The 25258-nt window shown below is 37.7% G+C and overlaps 1 protein-coding gene across 1 annotated transcript in view; it reads right to left on the bottom strand.

Moving 5' to 3' along the window:
* The window catches only part of DMD (dystrophin), a 2326146-nt gene that overhangs the window by 1587133 nt on the left and 713755 nt on the right, over nucleotides 1-25258 (bottom strand). Inside the window, exons 10-11 of the mRNA XM_036270045.1 lie at nucleotides 14546-14734; nucleotides 13417-13598 (exon numbers count right to left, since the gene is read on the bottom strand). Of these exons, the coding sequence (XP_036125938.1) occupies nucleotides 13417-13598; nucleotides 14546-14734 (371 nt within the window). The remainder of the gene's footprint in view (nucleotides 1-13416; nucleotides 13599-14545; nucleotides 14735-25258) is intronic.

Below are 25258 nucleotides of genomic sequence, written 5' to 3'. Positions count from 1 at the left end.
GTACATTTTGTGACTTTTAAATGCAATTTATTTATGAATAAACAATTATATTTATCATGTGTCAGACAACAGAGGTATTACTATAATTGCTCCTAAGGACGCAGGAAATGAGATTAGCCTAATTTACAGATGGGTAAACAAAGTTTTACCTGGGTCAAAAAGCAAGCAACAGGAGGCAGGAGAGGGGGAATAGGTTGGTTTGGCCCTGGAGCCTGCTTCACCATCAAGCTATACTGCCTGTACTGGTATTATTTTTTTGAAATAACTTTTATATCTATTTCTCATTTCATTTATGGCAGTAATTATCAGGATAGACGAAAACAGAAGAAAAAAGAAAGTCATTTAGTGGGATCTTATAGAGATGATCATTAATAGATAATTTTACTTTTTCTTCTTACCAAAATAAAAAATACAGTTACTGTTGAGACAAATGTTCTTAGCATGAGGTTTAAATTAATGATAGAAATCAAAATACATGGTTTTAATAATAAAAGAAACACACTGAGACCCAGTTTCCCTCAAACATTTGGTGACAAGGTAAAATGAATGACCAGATATTTTAAATATTTATAGTGTTTCATTAAATGTACGAATCAGAAAACATGATATATCCTAGACCCCCCAAAAAGCAAGCACTGATTTAAAATAGAATAGCAATACTGAATATTTTTAAAGAAAAATTTCAATAGTATATGTACAAACATATATAAAGACATTTTGTTGCATGGCATTAATGAATGGATCATATGAAGAACATCAGTATTTTTCAACTCTCAAGATTTGTAACATTTATTGCCTGTGAAATATAAGATTTAAAATTGAGAATAAAAAAAAACACCTGAGAACCCAATAAAAACAATGAACCCGCCCGGCCAGTGTGGCTCACTGGTTGTGGGCCAAATCCCCAGTGGGGGGCATGCAGAAGGCGGCCAATAGATGTTCTCTCTCATTGATGTTTCTAGTTCTCTTTCCATCTCCCTTCCTCTTTATAAAATCAATAAAAAAATATTTTAAAAATCACAATGACCCCCAAATGGGTATGATTTTCACCATCACTGTCACCTCTACCCTGCCACCCCTATCATCACTACTTTCACCACCACTACCAGTTCCCATACTAAATGTCTGAAAGTTTACTCTCAGCATCTGTGTAGGTGGTTAATCCCTCTTGCCTTTCTGCACCTTCTTGCTTCAGTAAGTACATCCACTTTCCTCCAAGCCCTAATGGCACCTTAAAAAACCCAGCTGCGAATCCTCACACTGGTCTTCTGTCTATAAAGAAGACACTAGTATAGTAATTTCCATTGAAGAATGAAGTGAGGCAAAGATCTAACAGAATCATATAAAGAGTTTTGTTTTTGTTTTAATTCTCACCCGAGGACAATCTTCCATTGACTTCAAACTCTTCTTCCCCGCAGGTATGCATTTCCTAAACTCTAAGGAATCCCACGAGGCTTGCAACGAGGGTAGCAATGGGCAGCAGCAGCTCGTCTCAGGCTAACCCCATGAACCTGTCCCCAAGGTCCCCTTTTCTGTAACTTCTTAGCAAGTCAAAGCAGCCCAGCCTAGGCTCATTTCCCCAGCCCTTTCTTGTTTCACTGTCCCCAGCTTTAATAAACGTCCTCTAAAAATCACCTGGACTCGTATTGTGAAATCTTTCCTGCACAAAGTCAAGAACCCACAAAGTACTGGCAGGCCCTAGGCAGACCCACACAGGGCCAGGTTTCCTCTCTGGTAATATTTTCTGGTGACCCAGATGGGACCTCCAGATAGTGACCCTGGAGCAGGCCTGTGCCTTTCCCTATCCCCTCTTCTCCCCACACCAAGCACGTTACCCTTGTCTTTCCCTCTCCTAAGCATCAAGGGCCCTTCTTTTGCCTATGAAACTTTCAACTTCACCAATAACAACTGATGCCATTTTGCCACCAACATCACTGGTAACATATGCTGCCATAACCTGAATCAGATCACCTTATTGCCCTTCTTGGGCACATAAAAGCAGTTTACAATTGTGGTTTTATTAACAAAGACTTTGACTGGAATGTCATGATCGAGAGACTAGACTCTGGATGTTACCAGAAAGCTTTACTTCAAAACTGATAAGAGCCCTTGGAGAAACGGCCTATTATCTTATTTATTCACATGGTTTTGGCAGTCTTTCCAAGTAAGGAATGAAAGGTGCTTTCCTGAGAGATGGCAAGGAAAGACCCTCAAGACATTTTAGGAACCTCAAGAAGTTGAGAAATCCACCCAAATCTATGGGTATTGCAGGCAAAGCTTAATGGCAATTGTGTGGCTTGGCTTCTTCACCCTGAGGGGTTAATTGAAGCTCAAGCTGGAGATTCCTTAGGAGATTCCAGCAAAAAAGATTTGAGATAGCCTATACTATAGTTATTCTTGTGTTTACTCAAATAATCAGGCCAAATTGAAACTGAATTTAATGCAGTAAATAGTCTTTATTTGACTACTTTTGATAAAAATGAGGGTGATTTTAGGGAAAATGTGTATTTCAAAAGAATCTATAATGTTCAGTTATGAATATTAGACTCTCATTCAGTTGTCTTCAAAATTTTATTTTTGACCTACAAACTGAATTGGATCATGATTTTTAAAATTTTCTTCCAAACTAATGTTTCATTTTTCTTCCATCCTTCAATGTGGAATTTTTAAGAATTAATGATGCAATATAAACTATACAGAATTGACCTGAGCACCTAATGACATCACGAGAGATATTTAAACTGCAAAGAGGATCTATCAGACTGTCACTGCTTGATTTAATTCCAGCAAAAACCTTGCATCTAAAAGTCTCCTCAATTGACAGTCTTACAAACTAAAAAACTACTTTATAATGCACTGTGTTCATTAACCTTTGTGGGTTTTTTTCTGTTCTCATAGACATATACCTTATTTACCTAATTGCTTGCATACACAATATAGGTTTCACTCTGGAGGCCCATCTGCATCACTGCCTCCTGAATTGAGACTCAACAATTTAACTCAACTGACTTATTTTTAGGACTATATAATTGAGTCAATGAAATATGAGGCAATCTACCAACTTTGCTTCTAGAATGTCAACCTTTATTATTTAAAAGCCAAGACTAAAGGGACCAAGATTCTACCACCTTGAAACTGCTTCCTCTTTCCTGCCAAAAGATTTGGGTGGAAAGAAGCTGATTCAGAAGATCTTAGAATATTCCCCTTAGCCTAATTTGAATTAAGTATAGTAAACAAAAGGGCTTCAGGCAGGCGACACACCTTTGTCCAGAGAAGCCCCTCCACCAACTTAATCTGGGACACTATAAAGTCAGTCAGTCCCTTCCTCTATCACCTGGCTCTTACCTTTCCTCAGATTTTTTTTTCTTTGTTAATCCTCACCCGAGGATATTTTTCCATTGATTTTCAGACAGAGTAGAAGGGAAGAAGGGAGACAGAAAGAGAAACATCGATGTGAGAGAGACACATCAATTGCTTGCCTCCTGAATGACCCTGACCAGGGCTGGGGGTCAAATCTGCAACCCAAGCACATACCCTTGACCAGAATCAAAACCAAAATCCTTCAGTCTGTGGGTCAGTGCTCTAACTGCTGAGCCAAACCAGCCAGGGCAGAACTTTAGTTATTATAATTATCCTTCTCATTTTTATGCCATGCCTTTTTAACCTTCTTGTCAAATTTGTCACCTCTAGGATACAACAATTCCATATCAAGATGATGATACTTCAGGGATTCCAGCCCATCCTTACTTTGGAAGAATCAGCTAACAGTCTCCCTGTGACAATCTCAAATCCCATTCCTTGGTCTCCTTTAGATCAGACAGGGAGAGACTTCCACACCCTATATAGGCAGGGACCACAGCCCTTGTCAGCAGAAAGCAGTTACTGCAGACAGATCATCAACCCTAAAAGATTTCAGGGATGGAAGTCTCAGAGAGGGGAATGAAACAAGGTAGTAAGCCAGGGCAAACACAATAGGAAAACTGAGACAGATAGTTAAATGGCCAAGCAGTTTAGAGCCATCTAGTAAATTGCAAAATCCTATCTTCTGTAACCAAGGACACTTAAGAGTAAATGGCTTATACTTCTTCCAAACCAGAGGGTAAATAATTTAAATTGCCCTACTCAGGGAGACAGACAGCAGAAATCCCATTAGTGCCATTTGTGCCAACCACACCCAAGGACAGATGAAGTTAAGGGAATAAATTTCATTTTGGTACATCAACATAAAACTGATGAATATTCTATCAAGATCCTCCCCTAAGATCTCCCCTAAACTCTCAGCTTTTAAAAAGCCTCAAATGAAGGTCCTGGCATGTGCTCTCCCTCCGGGGAGCACTCCTGTGCCTTTCCCTTCCCCTCTCCTCCCACAAGCATGCATCTCCTAAACTGCAATAGACCCCAAGAGGCTTGCAACCAGGGCCAGGGGAGCAATGGACAGCGGCAACTTGTCCTGAGCTAATCCCCTGAGTCTGTCCCCAAGGCCCCCCTTTCTCTGACTTCTTAGTGAGCCAAAGCAGCCCAGCCTAGGCTCATTTCCCCACCTAATCCCTATATCCATCAGCCCATCCTTGTTTCATTGTCCCCAGCTTTAATAAATGTCCTCTAAAATAAGCTGATGAACAAAATAGACCCAGAGACACAGAAGTAGGGTACAGACTAACAAACCTCAGAAGAGTGGGGTGGGTAGAGAGATAAACCAAAGAACTTATATGCATATATGCACAACCAATGAACACAAAAAACAATGCCAGGGCGGGGGGCGGGATCCAGGGGAGGGTGTCAATGGGGGAAAAAGGAGAAACATTGTAATAAAAATAAATTAATAAAAAATATACAAATTAAAATGAAAAAAAGGTTTTTCCCCCTAAAATCAATGTGTCCATTCTCCTCTCTACAGCATCAGCACTTCCACCATTTGGTACACTGACACATTGGGCCAGGGAAGAAACCAAAGACAACAGGTTGCATTAATTTTTCAAAAGTTCCCATGAATTCTGATAGTTACCATTATATTATACCCTGTAACCTGGTCTTGGAAGCCACCATTTTTAGTCTACCACCTCATAATGTCTCCTTTAGAAAGAATTCACCTGCAAAGTTCCCCTTCCAACAACTAGAAATAAAAGGCAATTTTGAGCCCTCCCTCAAAATTAAATGTCTATTAATATTTATTTGTCCACTGAATGGAACATGAGAAATAATGTTGTGTTTAAAAAGGATTGTGTGAAACAAATATATGCCATTGTTTTCCAAACCCTGATTTTATCCCTCCATCCATGTAGCTCAATAACAATTTAATAATTGAGATTCTTCAACTATCCAGAGAAAGATTAAAGTTCAAAATGCAAACAAATTCATTTGAATTTTGAAAGCATAAATTCAAAATAGTAACAGTAACATAATAAAGAAGCTGCATGGCTGGATGCAAAAGATTCTTGTGGCAAATACATTACAGTAACCTTCAATTCGGTCTTCCTGATTAAATACTTACAAAGCAGATGAAGAAACTCGAAGAAGTAATCACAAACCAAGGATGACTATTAAATATAGTGATTGGAAGACTGTTTAGATTATCTCTAGTAAGAATGGGGACGGTTGACGCTCTGAGATCATATGCCTTTATATGGCAATAAAAGCTCACTCTCAACTTCACTAATTATGTCACTGTATAACGTCTGGCACAGTGCCTGGCAAATCCTAGGCACACATAAAATATTTCTTGAATAAATAAGTGTTATCACTTAATTAGCAATCAAATGTAGGAAGACAAAGTAGAAAAATGCAACCACACTCCCAATCAGAAATATCAGAATTAAGATTACAAAAATGTCAACTTCCAACTTCCGTTAAATGTGTTCCTGTTGAGCCAATCTTAATTTAATGTGAATCAAATATTTAGTCATAGATCAGGATGTCATCATTTTACCCCCTGTCAGATCAGCCACACTGTTTCTCAAAGGTGGAAGTAGCATTTTTTGGACCTTTCCTGCCTCGGGAACTTCCTGTTTGCTTTCTTTGCCACAGCTATGTGCATGGCCATTCCCTCCCTTTATTTAGGGTTCTCCTTCGGAGATGCCTTCACTCACCAACCACATACACGCAATTATACACACGTTTCACTTTCTAAATCTATTCTCTGACTTTGTTCCTTTTTATCATTTAATGTCGTCTGATATGATGTCTCCGCCCCCCCCCCCCACTATGAATGTAATCTCAATAAGAGAGGGAGTTAGTCTGGTCACTGATATTTTCCTGGTATCTAAAACAGTGCTGGAGTCCTGGCCGGTTTGGCTCAGCGGTTAGAGCATCAGCCTGCGGTACAGAGACCCGGGTTCGGTTCCCGCTAAGGGCACGTACCTCAGTTGCAGTTTGTCCCCGGCCCTGGTTGGTCGTGCGGGTGGCGGCCACTCGATGTGTCCCTTTCACGTCGATGTTTCTCTCTCTCTCTCTCTTCCTCTCTCTCCCTCCCACTCTATCTGTGCAAAAAATGGAAAAAAATGTCCTCGGGTGAGGATAAAAAAAATAAAAATAATAAAAAAAATAAAACAGTGCTGGAAATATGTAGTAGATAGGAACTGTTAGATGAATGAATGAATGAATGAATGAACGAATGATTACAGTTAATTTTCTAATCACCATTATTTATCTTTGTGAAAAGGCATGGTTCCAAAAGATGCTACTTTCTACTCTCATATTCTATGAATTCTGGAGATTTGGCTTTTCTGTTTATAATTTAAGCTATAAGAGTTACATATATTATATTATTGGAACAAAGAGTGCCCACATATTAACTGTACATTTACAGAAGAAAATGTCATGGCCAACCATATTTATTTGAACCTGATCAAATTACTTTTTGTTAATAACCGCTGCTTATTAGGTCAACAGTTAATTGTCTATACTCTCATGTTGTTTCTATTATACATTCTTGCATGAGAATCTTGGTATTCCATTAATCACCCATGGATGATGATATCAACATTTGAGAATTGAATGAGACATCACCAGCATCATTTTTGGAACTTCTAAGAAAGCAGTTAAAATGTTTGGCCTACCTCAATGGAAAGAAAAATAGCGACAGAAGATATTGAAAATAATGCTCTACAAAGGAGTATGGATTTGTAAGTTTTAATATAACTGTTGCAACCAGATCAATGCTTCTCAAACTTTAATGTGTTTAGCTATCAGCTGGGATCTTGTTCAATTACAGATTCTGATTCTGCAGATGAGAGTGAATGAAGACTGAGACTGTGCATTTTTAACAAGTTCTCAAGTGATGTTGCGGTTTCTGGTCCTTGAACCACCTTGATCTACAAGGAATTCTCATTTTAACATTACTGGAAGAAATAAAAAATGAATTAATGAAACTATAACATAAAATCAAAAGAGTTTGAGATTATGTATTGTTAAAATGTTCATTGCAACAAATTCATTTGACAGATTGGAACGACTTAAAGACATTTATTTATTTATTCATCCATTCATTCGTATATCCACCTATGCAACATGTTAGTCACTTCACCTGGGATAAAAATAAAAAAAGACCCACCCATTTGTTCAGCACCTTCTTTGCTCTATTCATTCTCACATATGTTATCTCATTTCAAGATTGGAAAAGACATTAAAAAAAAAAAAAAGATGAGTCAGATTTGTTAGACAAATGTCTCTCTCCACAGTGTTGATGGTGATTCACAATTATTTTCCCTGTGATGGCCTGTACTTTTACCCAGATACTATTCATCTCTCTCCTCCTGCTGATGGAAACCAGAACATAACTTCAGTTGGCCTTCTTGCTGACTTGCTTTCATTTTTTTCCCCTTGCCATCAAGGTTTTCGTTTCCCCCTGCATGTCCTAACCACAATTATCAGAGAAGTTGATGGAACTTGCTGTGCTTATCTTTATAGAAATGTCAGTGAATCTCTTTTGCTCTCTGCAGGTTGTATTTTTTCAATCAAATTAATTAGTTGATTCATAGAGAAGACTGTCTTCTGTTGTCCCTATGCCAATTGTCTTCTTGTACTTCCACAGTTGGAAATTGGATCTTTTTCTTCTCTCCCTCTCACCTCCCACCACCGAAGGCTATTTTGCAGCATAAAAGAAAACAGAACAAAAATAATTTTGTCTACTCATCTTAGGTTTTGAACTCCAGCATGTCGACATTGTCTTGTTCTAATTACTGTATCCAATCGGGGGCATTTAGTTTTTCATTTCAATTTCATAGACATTGTTAGAGATTTATAACTGACCAATAGCCGCATGTTTATGCAAAAGTATTTTATGGCTAGAGATATCTTACACATTTCTTTATTGTATTAGCTTTCACTTCATCATCAGTTCAAATCAATTAAGACACTAGAATTGGAGAGGAAATAAATTCATAAGGAAAGAATCAAAAATAGAATTAAAATGAGGAAGAAAGAAGTGTCCCTATGTTTATTTTATTGTTTGTATTCCTTTGAAAGCAATTTTAAATGTTTCCATTGAAAAATTATAACTTTTTGCCTTGGCCGATTTGGTTCAGTGGTTGGAACGTTGGCCTGTGGACCAGAGAGTCCTGGGTTCGGTTCCTGTTAGGGGCACGTACCAAAAAAAGAAAAATTATAATTTCAAATGTAACTTTAGTCACTCTAGTTCCCTTACCCCCATAGAAAACATCTGCAAACATATCCTTTGCAAAGGAATAAAAATAAAAACTAGAAGAATGAGTGGGGCAATTGAAACAGACTGAAGGAAAAAAAGAAGAGAGAAAAATATAGATAAGGCAAAGCTATGTAGCATAGTTTAAATAGCCCATGGCTAGTCTTTTTATAATAAAGATTATTTTTTTATATTTTGTAATAATGTTGCTTTTACAAACTACTTTTTCATGCCCTATCTCAGCCAATGTCCTTTGAGGTTTGCCAGACCCACGGAGCTGCTATGGTTTCCTAAATCAGAGACTGAGAATCATAGAGGGGAAGTACGTTGCCCAGTTCACATGACTAGATGTGTGAGAAAGTGGGACCTTATCCTTAGGCAAATTAGAGCATACTTAGCACAAGGTAAAAATGAGAGCATTTTGTTACCTCTATGTTTTTCAAATTTCTTGTTTTGCTTGATAATTGCTGATGGTTTCTGGGCTAAATATTATTTCCTAGATGCAAACTGTATAAAGGAACATCTAACATGTATGGGGCAAAGATGTCTGTGTCCAAAGCAAAAAGCATCCTGACAAAATGGCAAAAAGGGAGCTAAAATAAATAAAGTAAGAGTGATTTTTGAATTAAATACTGTGCTAAGACAGTAGAATGCACTCACATATTATACCACCTGGCATAAGACACTAGCATCTCTTACCTGGGCTATTGCACTGTATATTTTTCCAGTGGCAATTACTGGTATTTTCTTCTCCTGCCCCTCCCCTATCTAAAACTGTCTGGTGGCTTCTTCTTGCACTTATGCTAGAACTCAAAACCCTCATCTTTTACCCTGATTGATAGTATCATACAGGACGAGACCCCTCCCTATATTTCAATCCTATCTCAGACCTCAGCTCTCTAACTGTCCCTGCTGCAACTCTCCAGTTACCGGCCTTTAGGTTCCTCTAAAAAGTGAAACAGTCCCTATTTCAGTGTCTTTGCATTGGCTGTTCCCTGTGCCTAAACTGTACTTCTTCCTATCTACAAATGGTGGTGCCTTCTTATCACTGAAATTTCAAATAAAATGGTACCAGCCCAGAAACAACATTCCTGGATCACAAAGGTTAAAGTAGCCCCTCAAATACTCTCTTCCACAGTACCTTTTAAGCTCTTCAGAAAACATTCCAATCTGACATTTTTCTTGGGTTCTTTTTTACTGGGTGTCAGCCTCTCTAGAGATTCAGAGGATCTGGGACCTTGCCTCTTGTAATCATTACTGGGTCCCCAGGACCTTGAAATGTATCTGATATCTCAAGGCACCCCCATTAACATTTGTTAATATTGTGTGTGTGTGTGTATAATATTATATATACTATTATATATAGTGATATATAGAGAGAAATATATTACAAGGAATATATATCAAACATAATTTGGTTATTGCTGGTAAATATGTTGGCAGATAGTACTTATAACTGTCAAGTATAAATATTCATAGACTTGCCCTGGCCGGTTTGGCTCAGCGGTTAGAGCGTCGGCCTGTGGTCCAGCGAGACCCGGGTTTGGTTCCTGCTATGGGCGCGCACCTCAGTTGCAGTTTGTCCCTGGCCCTGGTTGGTTGTGCGGGTGGCTGCCCCTCGATGTGTCCCTTTCATGTCAATCTCTCTCTCTCTCTCTCTCTCTCTCTCTCTCTCTCTCTCTCTCTCTTCCTCTCTCTCCCTCCCACTCTATCTGAACAAAAAATGGAAAAATGTCCTCGGGTGAGGATTAAAAAAATATATATATATTCATAGACTTTAGTTATAAGCTTATCTGTATTCCCAACCAATTTATTTTACTTTTGTTATAAGATAGCAACTTGAGTACTAGTATGGCTTCGGTTATATTTCATATGACCAAACAAACCTTAATTATAATTCTTCCATCACTAAATCCACATTTAGGCAAGGATGATGGCTTCTGACTGGGTCTATCCACACCCTATCTTTGGGAGAGAGACATGAGAAGCTCGGACAAATCCATTTTTGTTTACCAGTTATTTACTAGGCCTTCCTACTCCATAGTCATCATATGTTTGGAAACAATAGGTGATGCTTTAACATGACCATGATAATAAAAACTGAACAGGTACTTTATTAAAGCATTAAATACAACCTAGAATAATTAATTTTTAAAGACTGACAGAGTCCTAGTGTCATAATCATCTTTTTGTTTCCTCAAAAAAAAAAATCTAGCAAAAATCGGGTCCATCATAATTCTCATAATGGCTTATCTCATTTAGAGTTTAATAAATTTTTTTCAATTTTTATTAATTTATTTTTGTTACAGATGTTTCTCCTTCCCTCTACCCCCTGCAGACACCCTCCTCCCCATCCTGCCCCCCCCCCCAGCATTGTTGCTTATGTCCATTGATTATGCATATATGCATATAAGTTCTTTGGTTCATCTCATCCACCCCCTCCCTACTCTGAGGTTTGTCAGTCTGAACCATACTCCTTTCTATTTCTCTGGGTCTATTTTGTTAGTTAGTTAAAGGGGTATAAAGTACTTACCATTATTTATAAACTTAAAAGAGATTTCTGAATCTGCTTTGCATAAATAATCCTGTGTGTGTATATATTTCAAAAAATTGTCCAGAAAAGACAATGGGCACAAGTGACTTCATATTTGTATCTCACTTTTAAAACTCTAGGTTTTACCAAAAGCTATGTCAGCTAAAAGGCTGCCCTTGCCCTCTTGATAATCATTCTAAAAGCTTAAACACAAACCAAAGTCTCCAAATCGTCCCTAAGGACAAACTAATCTTTGTTTGTCAATCCTAGCTAAGTGATGATATTGCCATTGTAGGTGTGTGTGTGTGTGTGTGTATGTTGTGTATGCTGTCACAATTCACCTTTTCTTGCAACTCAGTCTCCAACCGTAATTACTGAATTAATTAGTATGAATAATTACTGCATACTGTTAGTCCTATTGAGAAAAAGGAGTGAGGACCAATGGGGGTACTTAGCCTGCAGAAGAAGATGGGAAAATAGAGAAGACAGGGGTGTCACTGTGTGAAAAGCAGTAAAGGAAGACACTGAATTTTAAAGGCTTTCACATTTTATCTCAGGTTCCTTTAAGTTACACAGATCGGTGTAATAAGAAGTTGTAACCTAAAGAATGCTGGCATCTGACCACAAGCAAGCGGCTCTTTATCTTATGATTTCTGATGATAAATGGGTGGAGTAAATGACTTGACCCTTGGGTTTTGGGGGGATGTGGTACAAACTCAACAGTTATAATATGGTTATTATAATCCTCACCTCAAGGGTGGGTTGCAATCATCCACATGATTACAGCAGGGGAAAATGTCAATATGCATAGACTAGTACCTCCTGGTTTGGAATACCAATGTTTGTGAAAATTCTCTCTTATATATGCCTTCCATATTCTTTCAAAAGATATGAGCTCAAAAATGTGTATTCCCCCTCCCTATTGGCACCTACAAGTTAGTACTGGAATTGCAATCTTCCCAGCATATCTAATGAGTTTCTTTGGTCCTATTTTAAAGCTTTTAATCTTCATAAATAATAGCTAAGTAAACTTAAGGCGCTTGGACAATTTCTTTAGCTTAATGTATTCAAGTCCACAGTTGGCACTTCATTTCTTTTCATTTAAAAATAAATCTATCTTGTCTCGATAGGCTCTACATGAATACACACACCTAACAACATAAATCAGAACAAGACATCGAGAATGATGAGATCTACTTGTTACCTTTATAAGAAAAGTGCCATTTTCAAAAATGCCTCCAAAATTCTTTTCGGATTAAGTCAACATATATTTCTAAAATACTTCAGAACCATACAGTACTTGAATAAGGATTTCCAAACACGGATGAGAAACTTTTTTCAAGCGGATTTCCATAAGTTCCATAAACATATGAGACACTATTTAATATTTCTGAGGACTTTACCTTCCAAAGAGAAGTTTCCTGTCAATTGCACCTTAACAGGTGGTTCTATGTACAGGCACACCTCGTTTTATGGCGCTTCGCTTTATTGCGCTTCACAGATGTAGCGTTTTTTGGTTTGTTTTTTGGGGGGGCATTTGTTTTTTGCTTTTTGTTAAACAAACTGAAGACAACACCCTCAGTCCCTCCCCTATCAAAAAGATCACAAGAGGCTTTATTGCTATATTCACTTTATCGCAGTAGTCTGGAACCAAGCCTGCAATATCTGAGGTATGCCTGAACATGGGTTCCTGAGTATACTCCCATGCATTCAATAGTCACATTTTTAGTTTTGGGGAAAACTTGGAAAATATTAACTAGGAGAAAAATTTGGCAACTTTTTATTTTTAAATCCTCACCTGAGGATATTTTTTTCTATTTTTATCTTCAGATAGAGCGAGGAAGAGAGAGAAAGAGAAACATCGATGTGAGAGAGACACATCGATTGATTGTCTCCAGCATGACCCAACCAGGGCCGGGGACTAAAGCACAACCAAACATGCCATTGACCGGAATTGAACCCACAACTCTTCCGTCCATAGGCCAATGCTCTACTGCTGAGCCAAATCAGCCAGAGCACGATTTGGCAACTTTTAAAACATTGTTCTATAGAAACTAGTACTTCTACCCAACATCTCCACTTCTGTTATACAGAATTAAAAATGTAAAATGAAAAGCCAACCTAAGTGCCCCCTGAGGAAGAGCACTACAAACTTAGGAACAAAGACTTCTGACGTGAACAAGATACTGCATCACAATGAGCACAACTCTAAAACGTGCTGTTTTTAGAAATTAGAAACACTTACTTGCTTTGCTTTTCCATGCTAGCTACCCTAAGGCATTCCCATCTTGAATTTAAGAGATTCATTTGTTCTTGTACTTCAGTTTCTTCATCTTCTGATAACTTCCCTGTCCCAATCAGCTGGCTTCCCAATTGGAGGATATTACCAACCCGTCCCTGATGGGACGTCAAGTCCATCATGTACCCCTGATAAGGAAAGAGATTGACAGCAGTGATTAACACTTTAGGTAAATCATTATGGTTTTGATGTTTTTTCTAAATGTGTAGCCCATTTAAACTATATTCCTGCCCAGCTGGTGTTGCTCAGTGGACTGAGTGTCGTGCCATGGACTGAGAGGTCCCAGTTTCATTCCCAGTCAGGGCACATACCCGGGTTGTGGGCTCAATCCCCAGTAGGGGGCGTTCAGGAACCAGCTGACCAATGTTTCTCATATAGATGTTTCTATCTCTCTCTCCCTTCCTCTCTCTCTCAGAAAAAAATCAATTAAACTATATTTCCAGTAAAAATATTTTAATTTTTATTCAAGGAAACCCAATATTGTTCTTAACATGATTACAGAAAAAAATTTGCTTAGGTCACCGTCTGTAGAAGCAGAGCCTGAGATTAGAGTTTGTGTGCAAGTTTATTTAGGAAGAGCTACCAGAGGAGACCTTCAACGGAGCTGAAGATGCAGGATCAGGACAGGGAAGAAGATGGCTGGTAAGTGTGCCATCTCAGGAAAAGTTTCCTACTCTGGGTAGTGATACCACACAGGTACTCTGGAGTGGCACTTACAGTTCAGCATCGCCATGACCCAAGAGAAGGGAGCTGGGCTTTCATATTCCTGTGTGAGGCATTGCATAATCTTATCTAAGCACCTTCAAGTGCTGTTCTCCAAGCCAGAACTTCCAATGTTGGCTTTTGGAATCCCAAGCACATGAACATTTTTTTTCCCATCCCAAAATAAAAATGAAATTACCTAGTAAAGTATATTATTGTCTAACCATTAAGTTGTACATGAAACAAAATTGAAAGAAAAAAACAAAACTAAATTAGAAAAATACCAGGATCTTACACACAGTGATTGAGATAAAGAGATTTGCCGTTATGACAAGTCACATGCTCTCTTTCATAAATCGACGCTTTGCTTTACCTCATGAGTATGAAATTGTTCTTTTACTTCCTCTACATCATTAGAAACCTCTCCCTGGGCTTGCAATGTGTCCTCGGCTGAAAGAAGCCACGAGAGTACTTCTTCTAGAGCTGTTTGGTAACTGTCCAGGTTTACTTCAGTTCCCACCGATGAACTGCCAAATGACTTGTCTTCGGGAGCTTCCAAATGCTGAACAATAAAATAAATTGGGCGTTATACAATTCGTGTTTTTGCAGACTGTTCCAGTACATTAAATGATAAAACGAATGAAATATTTAAAATGCTAGAAATGTCCATGTGCACTATCAGAGACATGAACAGCAGACACACACAATAGTGAGCCTGTATTTCAACAGCCTCACTATGTACCTGCAAATCTGCAAATGCTACCCGAAATCCACTTCAAATTAAGGTTTTATTAAAGTTCTTCTGGATTACTATAAACAATAGATTGATAAATCATTTCTTCATGTTATATTTGAAATGCTATGAATTTTCATCCATAGGTAACTTTTTTCAGTTCACATCTTAAGCACTTTACATATATTATCGGTATTACAGTCATATACTTTTCCAATAGCATTTAAGGAAACATGTCTTCCCCCAAAGCCACAAGGTAGTGAAATATTTCTGAAAATTTACAGAGCAGAAGAGTTATCAGTATGAAAATAAGTGGGGGTAGGGGAGAAGGGTGTAAAATTTCAAAAGAAATACCTCATTTACATATCTGAAATTTCTAACAGTATAATGAATTCTAGGAATTAAGCCTTTATTTCCAGAAGGCCATGGTTTAAGTAGCAATATATTGTTTTAGGAGAAGTAAAATATAAAGTATTTGCTTCCGAATTGAATTAGAAGGAAGTTAAATGAGATTCTCAACAGTTGTCTTGAAATTTCTGCTGGGACCCTAAAGCTGAGAACAAAGGGTATGAAGTGCCCATAATTCTAAAGAGAAGATCCAGGCCACCAAAGAAGGAATTGCTAAAAGGTGGTCACAAAACTGGCTCCATAACCCTTAATCCACTACCTAGCTCAAAGGTGTATAAGAAGAAGAAGGAGATTGGAGAATCCTGGTTAGAAAACATTCCTCTGGAGTGCTATGCACATCCATACCTTCTCCCCACCTCAAGCTAAGTAATGGAGAATTCAAGAGAATCACCTGCACAGGACAGAGTAGTTTCCAGGATGGAATACTGACCTCTAAATCTGGCTGTGTATATTTGCAGAGGTTCAGAAGTGATGGGGACCAACTGACAGGAGAGACCAGAGACCTCTTGGGATAACCTATGTGTCTGCTGCTTTAACCTTAGGGCAAATAGCAATGGTAAAAATTTTGAGCAAATGAGAAAATGTGCCTGAATAGTTTTGTTTGGGTCAAGTGCACTCGTGCTAGGTTGCTCGGATTCAGAAATCCTGAGAAGGACTGCACTCAAGAGGGTTTCCTGCAGAGGTAAGAAACACAGGCAAACTGTTGACATAGAAGCAAAGCAAAAATACTAGAGAAATATTTTGAGGAGAATCTTTTGTACACTCCAAATATAGCAAGCCAGCCCTAGGCCCTTAAAAGCAGGGCTTTGCAAAGGAAACAAAAGGCAGTGTAGAACAATCAGGAGCTGCTTGAGGGATTTCCCAGTCTTGCCTAAAGAAAATCCATCTTTTTTTTTTTTTTTATGGTTCTCCCCTGGCATGTCTACCTTGAACTTCCAGTGCCCCTCAATGCTGGGCCTTATCCCACTGAGCTGCCAGCACCAACAACTTAACAATGCTCTTCTGATAAATGTGGCAATTTTGAAACTTTAACATTATAAATGTATCCAACTATTAATATTTTTAAGATGGCAAAACATAGTGGTAGTCTTTGCTGTGATGTTTTCATCAAATGATGTGCTCTCTGTTTTTAGAGAAGCGTCAAAAATACATCATCCTGCCCGGTCGGTGTGGCTCAGTGGATTGAGCATCATCCCATGGACTGAGAGGTCCCGGGTTCAATTCTGGATCAGGGCACATGCCTGGGTTGCTGCTTGGTCCCCAGTAGAGGGCGTGCAGGAGGTAGCCAATTGATGTTTCTATCTCACATCAATATTTCTCTTTCTCTCCCTCTCTCTCTAAAAAATCAATACAAACATTTTAAAAAAACCCATGGAAAGTCAAGAGAGAAGCCACAGAATAAAGAAAACAGCTTTATATTTTAGTAATTTGAACAGTACTTTCCTTCCTGCTTTTTAAACAAGGAACTCTGTTTCATTTTTCACTGGGCCACACAAACTATGTAGCCAGCCCTGTATGCAGGTGGGAAAAAAGTACATTCCAATCCTGGATATTTTGCCTTCTCTGGGTTACAGGTGAGAGTCAACAGTAGTTTTATTATGCTCAGCAGATAGAAAGGAGTTGTAAAACCCAAGGGCTATGGAGGCAAACAATCAGTGCTTGAATTTTGACTCAGACCTGAGGTCTTGTCACCCTGCAAAAGTTACTTAGCCCTATCATCACCCATAGTTTCCTCATACATAAAATGGAACAATAATACTTCTCTACAAAGATTGTGGAAAGAATTAAAGAGAGTACATAAATTGTTTGGCAGAATGCCTGACCATGTGGAAGAACCCAATAAAGTATGTAAGCTGTAATTATTATTAGAATCTCATACACATAAGAAACATTTTGCAGCACAACCTGCCCCAAGGTTACCTTCTTAAGTCACTGTCCAAATTTCAAGAACCAGACAATTACTGTAGAAAAAATGACCCAAAATGCTTTTAAGAGTGAACATCAACTAAATTCAACCGTTTCGCAACTTCAACCCCAACCTAGCTCCTGTTTAAAGCTCTTTAAGAAATCATTAATATTCTTGAGTTTAGATAATCTTCTCCAAATGATAAATTGTAAACAACACTATTACTCAAGTACTACAACACTATATTTCACCATTGTACAATCTAGATTAAAAAAGTAAACACTTTATGATTTACTGATATTTACAGAGGCTTGAATCTTTGGAGAAAATCTTAAAAGGCATATCTTTATACTCAAGAACATGATGTTTAATACTCATAAATTCTGAATCTAAATGTTCTGTTTGATGATGTTCATAAACCCAAAACTTTGCAAAGACAGCCATATTAAAGTTAAATTCAAGCATGAATAAGCTCTTTAAAATTACATAAATAATTCAATTAATTATTATTTACTTATATAAGTTTAACTACAAATACATATGATTATAGTCAAAATTGTCAACTGGGTTCTGAATAATTCTTTCTTTGTCTAGACCATTGTTTTCGAAGTTGTAAGTCATGATCCATAAATAATTCATGAAATCAGCTTAGTAGGTCATAGCCAGGAATGTTCTATTGAAAATTAAATAGAATATGTGACTATGTATAGTGATAGATGGTAACTAAACTTATCATGGTGATCATTCTGCAGGGCATAACAAATCATTATGTTGTACACCTGAAACTAACATAATGTTATATGTCAATCACACCTCAGTTTTAAAAAGGAAGTTATAAGTCAGGATTCAAATCCACACCTAATGACCACCATCCTATGCCCTTGCCACTGTACCTCATTACAGCTCTAGAATACCCAAATGTTTATGTTGAAGAAAGTCAGATTTTCATATCCTGCTAAAGGTAGGGATTATGTCAGGAAAACCTATTGTGAAAAATCAATCAACAATGTACATAGTAAAATAAATAAATCGTTAAATTAAATAGAGTAAAAAATATCAGTCTGTGCCATGTATATTAAGGATTTGTATTTTTGTTTCAGATATGCATGTATGTGTGTATCTATGTACAAATGTATAAGTATGCATGTCCTAGGTCAAGATGAGAAAAATTTTGTGTTCTTCATTATACAAAATAGGAAATGGTTCTAGAATTTCAGTGCAGGTAAACTTATAGAAGAAGAAATGTTCCTGAATTCCACACCTGTAGATTTTCAACGATTTTTTTAAATGCATCTTTAACAGAGAATTTGGAAACAAAGATACATAGAGAAGCTTAGGCTTTTGGTAACAGATTGCCAAAGTATGTCTTCATTGCCATAGTATTGCATATTTCACCTAAGCTTGTGGCTAGTTCACACCGATGAACTAACATCAAAGAAAATTATCCAGGAGACTTGGAACTAAATTTTTTCCTATGCTTTGATCTTATTTTAATTTCTGTCTTTATCACAGTAGTTTGTTTCTCTGCAGAACATTGGCCAAATAATGATTCAGATGAGACATATAAAAATGGATGGATAAAACAATCTTGGTTGTTTTCAAAATTTAGAGCACTAAAATGTATTCAACATTATCCACATACTTCAGAGGTTTAATTACTGCCCTTTTGCATGAAGAATTACTAGATATTGTCACTATGTTCCTGAAGATGTTGCTAATGCATAAAGGTGGAAGGAAGAGCAGAGAGAGAAAAGTAATTAGGGGAGACAAATGAGTATTATGTGTTAGTCCCGCAATATCCAGGACAAATGTTTGTAAACCCATTTCTAGTGATAGAATTTGTCATAATAAAAATACAGCAATACCCTTTGATACTATTTCATACATAAATATCTTTTTTTTAAATCCTCATCCGAGGACATTTTTCCATTTTTTGTTCAGATAGAGTGGGAGGGAGAGAGGGAGGAAGAGAGAGAGAGAAACATCAACATGAAAGGGACACATCAAGTGGCTGCCTCCCACACGACCCAACCAGGGCAGGGGACAAACCGCAACCGAGGCACGTGCCCTTAGTGGGAACCAAACCCGGGTCTCTCTGGACCGCAGGCCGATGCTCTAATCGCTGAGCCAAACTGGCCATAGCCATAAATATGTCTTAAAACCTAGTTAACTATCTGTCTGATATTGTTATTTAACTTGTCTGGATCTCAGTTTCCCCACATATAAAAAAAAGAAAATAAAACTATATCTCCATAGAATTGTTGAGAAGATTATATGAGATGATGCTTATAAAATGTTAAGCACATTCTAGTTTCCAAGAAATGCTCTGCAATGCCTGTATTTGGGGACCAATGTTCATTGAAATGGCAATGAGTTTTATGAAGAAACACAGTTGAATGAGTTGTGTGTATTTTTAGAAGCATGATTTTGGCAATTCAAACTGAGATAAGTCATCAAATAGCTACATATATAGGTAGTGAAACCAGCAATCCTGCAAACCACAAAGCTCTTAGAAAAATAGTTCAGACATTTCCAGAGGGCACAATCTATCACTGAGTAGTTTCATACTTCTGTTGAAACCGATCTATTTTGGCAACTTCCCCAAATTCAACCTTAAAATGTGATATAAGTTTTAACTTGGATAAAGAGGGTTTTTTGTTGTTCTTGAATGTATAAATGTTTCAAGAACATTTGTAAATTGCATTACTTAGTTCCTTTAGATGTGACATAGTTCTTTTTTATTCTGTCTAAGTCAATGCATGGCTGGTGGATTTTGGGTGTATTCTATAATCTTTTTATCCAGGTCCATTTAAAGAAAGCTAAAAGAAAAGGTTAATATGAAGATCACGGCCATTTCCATTTGGATCACAGTTCAGTTGATCAACTTTGCCTTTTTTTAAAGTATATTTTTCTTGCAATGGCTGGGTGGCTTAGTTGGTTGGAACATTATGCCATAGATCTAAAGGTTGTGGGTTCGGTTCCCTGTCAGGGCATATACCTAGGTCATGGTTTCTATCCCCAGTCAGGGCACATACAGGGGTCATTCAACCGATGTTTCTCACATTGATGTCTCTCTCTCTCTCAAAAAAAAAATCAATAAAAACATATCCTTGGGTAAGGAATTTTTTTAAGGCTTTTTTTTTCTTTATTGATTTTTGAGAGAGAGAAAGTGAGAAGGAGAGAGAGATAGAAACATTGATGAGAGAGAACATGGATCAGCTGCCTCCTGCATGCCCCCCACTGGGGATTGGGCCCACAGCCTGGGCATGTGCCCTGACCAGGAATCGAACCAGTGACCTCTTGGTGCATGGGTCGATGCTCAACCACTGAGCCACACCAGCTGAGCTGAGCAGGTAAGGATTTTTTTTAAGTATATTTTTCTTTTCTTCTTTTCCACAAGTTAGGAGTCAATGGTGTTGAAACTACTAAGAAAATACCTGGACCTTATGATGTTGGTGAGTCAGAAATCAAATATAAACTTTAAATGATGCATACAAGACACAGACACTGATATCCCACTTAATAAGGGGACAGCAAAAAGGCAGCTAGATGACACAGCCCAGGTTGTGGTAGACTTTCTTTTTATGATAGAGGATGCTGAGCAAAAAGGAAAGCTAATATCAGTGTTTTCTGAAGTAAGGCATGTACAAATCTACTATTTAAACTCTACAACGTTTATAATTCCCATCAGTTGCTTTTGATATTTAATATCAGCAAAATTATATTCTTGACTATTAGAGAACATCTCACAAAAATCTTGCATTGTGCTTAGTATGCTCTGTTTAAGAAGACAATTCCAGTCCAGCCGGTGTGGCTCACTGGTTGAGCATTGACCCGCCAGTTTGACTGACAATCAGGGCACGTGCCCAGGTTGTGGGCCCGATTCCCAGTGAAGGGCATGCAGGAGGCAGCCAATCGATGTTCTCTCTCATAGATGTTTCTATCTCTCCCTCCCTTCCTCTCTCTCTAAAATCAATAAAGAAAAAGTTTTTAAAAAGAAGACAACTCCATCATCTGTACACACATGTATGTTGTATATTTACACTGTTTTTTTAATCCTCACCCAAGGATATGTTTCCATTTGTCTTCAGATACAATGAGTGAGAGAAAGAGAAAGAGAAACATGGATGTGAGAGAGACACATCAACTGCTTGCCACCCACACGACCCCAACCAGGGCCGGGGACCCAACCGCAACCGAGGTACGTGCCCTTGACGCGAATTGAACCCACGACTCTTTGGTCTGCAGGCTGATACTCTAACTGCTGAGCCAAACCAGCTAGGGCTGTATTTACACAGTCTAAGGAATACAGTAGACCCAGAAACATGGAAGTAGGGTACAGACTGACAACCCTCAGAGGAGGGGGTGGGGTGGGAAGAGATAAACCACAGAACTTACGTGCATGTATGCATGACCAATGGACATGGACATCAAAGCCGGGGATGGGGCGGGGGGATGGGGAGGAGGTTGCCAAGGGGGTAAAAGAGGAGAAACATCTATAACAAAAATAAAATTAAAAAAATAAATAAAATAAAATAATAAATAAATAAAATAAAATCTCATCCAGAAACCTATTAAACAAAAGGTCTGGAACCAAAATTGTTCAACTTGATACCTAAAAAGCCAGCACTGCAAAGACTGCTGGTCATCAGATGTCTGTCCTCCTCTACTTCTTACACAGTATTAGAGAGTTTGGGTGACCATTTGGCTATCCAGAATATAAACTACAGTTCCCAGCTTCCCTTGCAGTTAGTGTAGCATGTGACCAAATATTGGGCAGAGGGATAGGATGTGCGCAACATCTTTGTCAAGACCAAAGAACAGCTATGACCTCCTCTTTGTCCTTTCCTCCTTCCTGCAGACAGTGATACAGACGTGGTGATGATAGGCTCTCCTTGACCATGGGATGAAGGCAGATCTTAGGAGGTGACAGAGCAACAAGCCAAAAGGACCCTGGTCCCTGGATGAGCAAACTCTGTGAGGCTTGGAACACCCACTTTTAGACAGCTAAGATATATACTTCTGAAAGAGAAATGAACTTGTTTCTTAGATAATCCATCACTGAGTCATGTCTTTGTTACTTCCACACAACCTATAGCCCGTCTACTACACTAGCATGCTCTGTTTCCAGGAGCTGAGATTTCACTAAAAGATGTATATGCCCTGGCTGGTTTGGGTCAGCGGACGAGCGTCGGCCCTTGGACCAATGAGTTGCAAATTCGATTCTGGTCAAGGGCACATACATTGGTTGCAGTTCGTCCCTGGTCTGGGTTGTGCGGGAGGCAGCCAGTCAATGTGTCTCTCTCAAATCTATGTTTCTTTCTCCCTCCCTCCCACGGTATCTAAAAAAAAAAAAAAAAAAAAAAAAAAAAAAAAGATGTATGTATTTGTAAGAGCTAATATGTGATTTTATTTATTTTTTTATTCTCACCCGAGGACATTTTTGCATTTATCTTTAGATTGAACGGAGGTTGAACGGGAGGGAGAGGGGGAGAGAAACATTGATGAGGGAGAGAAACTCAGGACTCTCTGGTCCATGGGCCAACACTCTAACTGCTAAGTCAAACTGGCCAGGGCTAATATGTAATTTTAAAAGAAACTTTCTAACATAAAAAACTGTATGTCTGTCTGATAATATACCCTCTCTTTCTCTAAAATATACTCTCAATGAAGGTTCCAGTTCATTTTGCTCCATCATTTCACAACCCATATACCTTTATTTTTTTCATTTTTCCTTGCTTTATCCAGATATAATTTACATATAACATTGTGTAAATTTAAGGTATACAATGTGTTAATTGGATATACTTATGTTGCCAATATAACTTCTACTATAGCTTTAGCTAATAACTCCGTCAGGTCACGTAACTACCATTTCTTTTTTGTGATAAGAACATTTAAGATCTCTTCTCTAAGCATCTTGCAAGTATATAATACAGTGTATACTTTTATTACATCAACTTTTATGTTCCATGAAGGCAGGGACCCTGCCTCCATGCCTAATAGACAATACAGCTCAAAGATCATAAATGTTCATAGAATTAAATTGTTTGGGGTAGCTAATTTTAATTTATTATTAAAACTCATTTGTTCTTCTAATTTATGGTCTTACATAAAATGTTTTAACCAATAATTATGTCTTGAAAAATGGGAGTATCATGGTGTAAAATAATTATGATTTTAAATATGTGCTTCCCAATACAGCAGGTCCTCAAATAAGATCATTTCATTCAACATAATTTTGTTATAACGTCATTTTGTTATAATGTTGATGGAATGCTACAGGAACTTGACTCTTGTTTATATCAATCAGCCTATGATGAAACCGGTTTCTTTATATGGTGTTTCACTGAAAGTTACTGAAGCAATCGATGATATTAAGTAAGGACTTCCTGCATTCCCTTTGATAATTCATGTGCATGTTTACTTTTTGTTTCCCTTTCTTCTCAAACTTCTCTAAATCTAGTCTTTCATACCACTGAGTATACATTTATTTTAGAAGTTATTCCTTTATTTCTTCAAAGTAACAGAATCCTTCCTATAAAATCAAAAAGGATGGAAAAGAAGTAATTATTGGTATAATAAACTCTCCTAAATGAATGGAAATTTAGAAAAAAATAATAGAATGTTTAGATAGATGAAAGGCATATATCATAAAATGTCTTTTTAAAAATTAACACAGTTTACAATAATTTTTAAATAAATATCAATAAACTCCTATGTAAAACAACATTCTTAGAAATTCATTAGGTAATGTGTGAAGGGTATTGGGCTTGGGGTTTCTTTGCACATATTATCTTATATAATTCTCAGAACCACCCTAAAAGAGGGGCCCATTTCCCAGAGGAGGAAACTAAGGACACACCAAGAAGTGCTGGAGGATAAACCACACTGCCTATAAATCCATATTCCTTCTTGTGATTCTGAAGGACTGGGGAAATATTATGGGATCCATGGATTCCCAAACAGGAAGAGGGACACAATAACTCTGTAATTACCTTGGTATGTTTTAACAATTTTAAAAGTCAGTATTTGGTTGGAATTCATATAAGTTAGGAATTTAAACAATCAGGGATTTTCTAAAGTAACTTTAAAGTAAAACAGTTACAAATGTCTGAGAAGAACAAATCAATTCCTAATGTAATGTTCCTCAAGTCTACTTGCAAATAGGCCTAATGCATATATACCAAGTCTTACTTATTTTAATAACTTTTATCTAAAATAAATATGACTCATTGGATGATACTTATAAAAGGAATTAATAAGTATATTGCTTTAGGCAAATGGTTTTCACTTACTAAACTTTTTCAAAACTAAATATATATAGCCCTGGTCGGTTTGGCTCAGTGGTTAGAGTATCAGCCTGTGGTCCAGAGAGACCCGGGTTCGGTTCCTGCTAAGAGCACGTACCTCGGTTGCAGTTTGTCCCTGGCCCCAGTTGGGGTCGTGTGGGTGGCAGACACTCGATGTGTCCCTTTCACGTCAATATTTCTCTCTCTCTTCCTCCCTCTCTCCCTCCTGATCTATCTGAAGATAAATGCAAAAAAAAAAACACCAAAAAAACCCACAAAAAACTAAATATATAATAAAAACTCATTATTTTCCAAATTCATATATACTCCCACTTAAATAATATCCCCCCTGCCAATGACTGGAGTCTCTAGAGTTTGCTATAATACACACAAACTACTCCACAGTGAGCTATGAAGGAAAACTAACCATTATGTATTTCCACATGGCCATTTTAAATTTTTGCTTTATTTCATAAATCATTTATAGTTCTTGGCTATTTAGTCATTTATTCAACAAGTCTATATCTAATTAAATTTGAAGTTATCACATTAGATTCTGCAACAACATTCAAGCTTACCTACAGCTATGCCAAGCCCCTTCATTTAATATTTCAATATAGGGTCCTAGTCTTCCTATTAAACCTTCCACTCCTATAGAGGGCCCCATAGCTATCGTGCTGCAGTTTTGCAGGTCACTGCAGGCCAATTGCACCTACTCATCTCTGTCATTGTAGGTTGTAGCACAAA

This window comes from Molossus molossus, unplaced genomic scaffold (assembly GCF_014108415.1).
Source record: "Molossus molossus isolate mMolMol1 unplaced genomic scaffold, mMolMol1.p scaffold_m16_p_2, whole genome shotgun sequence".
Lineage (NCBI taxonomy): Eukaryota > Metazoa > Chordata > Mammalia > Chiroptera > Molossidae > Molossus > Molossus molossus.
Note: the sequence above shows the minus strand (reverse complement) of the source record. Positions and strands in the feature narration are given on the sequence as shown.